This window comes from Meleagris gallopavo, chromosome 4 (genome assembly GCF_000146605.3).
Source record: "Meleagris gallopavo isolate NT-WF06-2002-E0010 breed Aviagen turkey brand Nicholas breeding stock chromosome 4, Turkey_5.1, whole genome shotgun sequence".
Classification (NCBI taxonomy): Eukaryota; Metazoa; Chordata; class Aves; order Galliformes; family Phasianidae; genus Meleagris; species Meleagris gallopavo.
This window is the reverse complement of record NC_015014.2, coordinates 47252223-47258458: the sequence shown is the minus strand read 5'-3', so window position 1 is coordinate 47258458 and position 6236 is coordinate 47252223. Positions and strand designations below refer to the sequence as shown.

Here is a 6236-nt window from a genome sequence, read left to right as displayed (position 1 = left end):
TTTTTTAGTAGCAAGAGCAGGAGAAATATTAGAGCTTGTAAGATGTATTTAAGAGTTGTGAGGATTAGAATTTCACTGAAATTAAGCTAGAGAGGCACATGCCATTTATATAGCTCTTTATGACTTAGCAGGCAAGATTCTTGCATGCTGGTTTTATATGATTACAAGACTAAGGTATGTTTCTAGCTATTAATATTTTTCCAGTGCTTTTCCTTCTTTGTATCCAGAAAAGAAGGATTAATACTTTGAAAAATGAAGTCCCTATCAATGTTTAGTTCCGTTAGACTGTTGCTGCCACCTTTAGTAAACTACTACACATGCTATGGAAGACGGCTTTAGAAAGAAAGAAGTTCTGTTATTCAGTTTCCTGATTTGTTTTGAGAAAACTGTTTTAATTTTCGTCATGTATATTATGCTGTCAGTGAATGTAGAAGAGGAAAATGTAATCCTGTAAACAATGTGGATTTTTTTTGTGCGTGCATGTGTGCTGCTTCCTGTACGTTATTGGAGCACAGTGATGTGAAAAGTGGAACCTATTTCAAGTAGTAATTACACTGACAACTGTTTTTATTCATTTCTTCTATTCACTTAAAAAAATAAGGAAATATTAGCAGTGTTGATATGGCACATTTTTTTTTCTTCCTGTGTACTCTTACCTGCATCTTACTACTTGCCTTACATCTCAGTGACGTTTGCTTATTTATTAATGCTTAAGTTGTATGGCCACAATGTACACCTGCAAAAAAATGGTTATACTCACTAGTATACTCATCTTCCACAGCTATGAAGAAGTAGATGAGTACAGTATGCCTACAATTACAGTTTGAATGTTAATTTCTGTTTTTGTTTTTTTTTAAATTGAATGTTACCTTAAGGTTTTAGAAAAAAAAAATCAGATTGAAAGAGTCAAATTAACAGAAAGCAAGCTATTTCTGGTTTTTGTTATTATTACTGTTTATTACGGCTTGTATTATAAAGATAAGTACATAGTAGATCAAGCTCTATCACAGAATCTCTGTTATATGTTTTGACAGGAATGTATCCTGTAGATCAAACAGAATATAATAACCTTAAAAGTGCTTTGGAAAGGCTGACATTGAACGATTCAAGTGTCACTGTTCATCGTGACAGTAGCCTTGCTTTAGGAGCTGGATGGAGGTGAGGGTTTTATACTATTTTCCGATGTCAGTCGAAAACTTTAATTGAAATTATTTCAAGATTAGGAGCTGTAATTCAATTTAATGATAGGTAAAGACGAAAAGTATTTTATTTCCTTCTGTTCTACATTCACATAGATTATGCAATTTGTTGTGATTGATATTTTTTGGCTTTTAGAGGTTCTTTGCTGTGTCTGGTAATGCCAGACTAGCAGTGGAGTGACCAACAAATATTTGACCAATATGATTTTTTTTCCAGGTTGGGTTTTCTTGGTCTTTTGCATATGGAAGTTTTTAATCAACGTTTGGAGCAAGAATATAACACATCTGTTATTTTGACTGCACCTACTGTTCCATATAAAGCCGTTCTTTCCTCAGCAAAATTGATAAAGGTGTGTAAAACAGCAACTTAAAAGCCTCCTTTAAAAACATCTACAATTCTGAAATGTAGAATGGTACGGTATTTTATGGTAAACATTAGAATCACTGATATGCAACTTAGAACTTATTTGTGGATTTTTATTTATTTATTTATTTATTTTTGCTGAATACTGACTTTCTTTCCCCTTTCCACTTTAAGCACTCGCTTTTGTTTTGGATTTTTTTTTAATACCTTGCCGCTGTCTTTGATAATGGGAATAAAGGACTTTATGTAAAATACCTCTTCCTTTTCTATCTTAGTAAATAGATTTTATCTCAACCCGTAAGTCCTGATTTGTTAGGTTTTTTCCTGATTCTCTTCCCCCATTCCTCAGCTGTGTGGTACTTAAATGCTTGCTGGATTTAAACCATGACATCTTCCAAACTTTATCGGTCAGAAAATATTACTGCTTTCAGGAATAGCTTGTAATGCTACAGTAGACTGATGGGGATTGGTGAAGATATGTCAGGGTTGTTGTTTTTTTTTTTTTATAAAAAACAAACTGGTTTTGAACAAAACTGTTGGTGAAACAGCCATGTGTGAAGCTTATTGAACTGATTGCAATTAAAATTCCTGTGTTTTGAGTTTGAGAGAAAGCTGGACAGAGGAGGCTGCAAATAGGCAGACTCATTACTTAACATGTACATCTAAACACTATAGAAAACTTGGATGTTCCAAATTTGTGCAAGAGAAGTTGCATTACTTGCAAGATATGAGATGCAGACCTTTTTTTTTCTTTACAGTTATTATTTCTATAGTTACTAGTTATTTTGGTTTCTTCCTTAGGCAGCATGCCTGCTATGAAATAAGGCACCTTTGTGACATAAATGATGCTAAATTGCTGATCTGAGACACCAGAACCAAGTTTTCAGGTTTTCAAGCAGTGCACGAAGTTGGGTCCTTGTTCAGGAACACTGCTTTGCTAGTGGAAGTGAAATAATCACTTGCTTTGATGTGCAGAGGTATTGTATGCATACAGTAAGAAACATGATTTTCCTTGCATCTTTACCAGAAGCATAACTCCTGCCCCTGAAGGAATGTTAGACTAGAAAAGCTAGGTAATGGAAACACTTGCAAAGGAATCAGAAGCTTCAGAATCCATTTTGACTTGTAAAGGAGATTGAACCTGATGTTCTGCTTACAGAAAAATGCCCTCAACATCATCAAGCTACAGAATAATTGGAATGGGTTTTGTGTTGAAGCTGTGCCTTATATAAGGGTAAGGAAGTATGTAAGGAGATGGAGAAGCCTTATCGGGATAAAGTAATAGGGAATATCCTTGCGCAACAGACAAGAGACAGATGGAAATTCATTGGATAAAATGCTTAAAAAGCAACTAGAGGAAAAATGTTGGATTTTTTTTTTTTTTCAGGAGTATCGTAATTCAGAGATTACTATTATCAACCCTGCTCAATTTCCTGATAAACATTCAGTGTCTGAATATCTGGAGCCAACTGTTCTTGGCACTATTGTAACACCTCAGGAATATATTGGGAAAATAATTGTTTTGTGTCAGGTTGGTATACCTGGTATGCTGTTTTAGTTTTTGTTACTTGCATTTTTAAGCTCTACTTACCCGTACCTCGAAAGACACTAGATAATAGTATAGTAGATGATGGTTGACAATAATTCTTAATATTTTTAAAAGAAAATATTTCAATTTGTGTGTTTCAAATAAATACAGAACTACTCCTGAGCTACACAGTCCTTAAATTGAAAGTTAGTGTTCTAGCTCAGTGACAGTAAAGTACTTGCTTTAGCACTGTGTACTAGAAGAGTTCATAACTAGATTTCTTTTCTTGAAAGAAAAGAATCTGCAGCAAGACTGTAAGATCTTTTTTTTTAATCTGCTTTGTGTTATTTATAGAAAATATTTTTCAAGAGGAACTGAAACAATTTTTATTTGTCTAGGATCGTAGGGCAATCCAGAAAGAAATGTTGTATATTGATGAACATAGGGTTATGCTAAAATACCTTTTTCCATTGAATGAAATCGTGGTGGATTTTTACGATGCCCTTAAGTCTCTGTCTTCTGGCTATGCAAGGTAAATACATCCTCTCCTTCTTTCTTCTTATTCCCCCTTCCCATGAGGGGAAGAAATGAAAAAATATCTGAAAAGAAAGTATGGAAGGACACAAAAAAAAGAATATTCCTTTATGATAGTGCTGCAGTATTAGTGTTTCATTCTTTTGAAGTCTTTGACAGGACGCTCATCCCTTTGTTAAAGGGAACTTTAAGGAATTTCCAAGTGGCATTTACAAGTATTTGAATAAACTTTTTAAGAGATTGCAGTAAATATGTGGATATCTGATTTTTTTCCTTGCTCAGCAGCAGATGATGTGTCCTGCTTACTTGAAGACAAAATTTACATAAATGTTGAGCCCAGTTTTCAATAATGGTGTCATACTGAGAGACTTTACAAACTGTGCTCCTATTTTAATATGAAGTTCAAGTGTTCTATTAAGTGTTTACAAAACTTAAGATTTATGGAACAACGAATGCAGAATACCGTAGTCACTAACTTCTAAATTGCTTTGTTTAGTTTTGATTATGAAGATGCAGGCTACCAGGCAGCAGATCTTATCAAAATGGATATTCTTATAAATGGAAATCCAATTGAAGAACTGGCAACTATCATACACAAGTAGGTTGAGTGGATCCTCTATTCCAAAGGATTAAAACTTAAGCATGTTTTCATTGTGAATAAATATGAATGATAAATGCATGTGCATTGAAGATTTCACCAAATGACCAACTTCCAGATCTGAAGATCTGAAATAGGAAGGCATTTTATAGTAGGAAAGCTAAGTGCTAAATATAATGTTCCCGTGTTAATGTGGAAGGAGGAGATGCAAATATAAATGCAAACTGATGTTCTTTTAAGGTGTTGGAAAAAAATTAAGGACTAACCAGTCCAGGAGATGTGCTATGAATTGTTTATGGTGTATACTACTAAAAAACTGGATAAGTTTTATTTTTATGCCTCCAATAGTCCCTATTCTGTACAAACTTTGTTATCTTGTCTTTAGCTAGAGTACTAGGAAAATGTAAATATTTACTGATAGTAATAGTCTCTGAATCATTTTAGCAAACAATTTCTGTTTCCATGAGTTTCTCAGGAATTACTCATCTGCTGGTGAGAATGCCTTTCTATTTTCCAGTCTTTCCCCTTGCTTTTTTCTTACGAAGTCTGTGTTAGTCTCCATTAAATAACTTCACAATCTCTCTTTAGTAATCCTGATATTTTGTTTTTTTGTCCTTATTCAAACACTAGCTTGTAATTGCAAAAATAAATAAATTAGTGTGCTATCTAATGTATTTATATATACCTTAACTAAATTGCAGAATTTCAGAATTAAAGGTTGAAGTAGGAAAAAAAGTCTTACCTTATTGAGAAAAATAACTGTGCAAGGGCAGACTAAATCTCTACTGTATATTTGATTTATGTGTTTTTAATAAGTATGCAGTTTAGCAATGTAATAAATATAGAGTTTAGCAAGTTGGAAAGATGCAAAATGGAGTGGCCAACCTTGTAGAAGGATTGCTTTTACGTTAAGTGAGAACATTTTAGAGAAAAGAGTCACTTGTTCTCAGTGGTTTATGAAAGTGTCAATTTTATAGTTTCTTTTGACCTTCTGTCACTTTTTTTTCTCCAAAATCTGCAGTATATGCAGATGCTGAATGTAATTGGATAACTTTTTTTTATTACAGACTGCTAGAGTAGATTATATAACAATGAAATTCTTTTTTAAAAAGATATTTTGAGAATGCTTCTGTGATATGTAGATCTTTTGACCTTTCATGTCTGGAATCAATAAAATGCCCCCTTGAGCTTCTAGTTTAAAAAAAAAAAAAAACATTTGAAGCTGTGAAATTATTCAGTAAAGCTTCAGTGTGATAGATTATCGGAATACTTATTACAAACATCATTAAAATTTTTATGAAAACCTCCTGTTAGTGTAGTCTTATCACTTGTTTGTGTGAAATGAGTAATGTACAGAGACCGGTCATTAAAGTCCGCGTTGTAAAGTTATCATCTGGTAAGTTAAAAAATATAAAAAGATAAATACTTTTAATAAAATATTTTTCTCAGACATTTGGATGTATTTTGGGATTGTATGACTGTTTCTGAAAGAATTAACTTCTCAAAACTTTCTTTTCCAGTGATAAAGCATATGCTACTGGTAAATTCCTGTGTGAGCGTTTAAAAGATACCATACCAAGACAGTTGTTTGAAATAGCCATCCAGGCTGCTATTGGCAAGAAAATAATTGCAAGAGAAACGTAAGTGAAACTGTTCTTTTCCTCTTCTTTCTTTAGGCTATTTTGAATATGAACTTAAATGTCATCCTTAGTTCTACATGTTACAATACTTCAAATCTACCATAAAATACTATTTTTCTGTATGTACTTCCAGGTGTCTAGGAAAAAAAAAACAAACAAACATGCTTTCAAGCTGTGACCATGAATAAGGACTTAATGTAAAATTAATTGAAAATAATCCTTTTATTTTAAATTGCCTGCAGTCAGCATTACACTTACTGGGCAGTGTATGACTTGTTACACCGATACGTACACTTTCTTGGTACTGAAAAAGGTCATTTTTATTGATGAATATGATTTCTTGGGTGTGAAGTAGCTTTCTTTGGCAGTCATA

At 33.1% G+C, this 6236-nt stretch overlaps 1 protein-coding gene across 5 annotated transcripts in view; it reads left to right on the top strand.

The window, feature by feature from the left end:
• GUF1 (GUF1 homolog, GTPase) overlaps positions 1 to 6236 on the top strand; it is a 20144-nt gene that overhangs the window by 8698 nt on the left and 5210 nt on the right. For all 5 annotated transcript variants that reach the window (XR_002114441.2, XR_002114439.2, XM_010710223.3 and 2 more), the window contains 6 exons: positions 1035 to 1158; positions 1417 to 1549; positions 2951 to 3094; positions 3490 to 3623; positions 4122 to 4223; positions 5744 to 5863. Coding sequence is in view for 3 of the 5 variants with exons in the window: in XM_010710223.3 (XP_010708525.1) it covers positions 1035 to 1158; positions 1417 to 1549; positions 2951 to 3094; positions 3490 to 3623; positions 4122 to 4223; positions 5744 to 5863 (757 nt within the window). In the remaining 2 variants the exon portion in view is untranslated. The remainder of the gene's footprint in view (positions 1 to 1034; positions 1159 to 1416; positions 1550 to 2950; positions 3095 to 3489; positions 3624 to 4121; positions 4224 to 5743; positions 5864 to 6236) is intronic.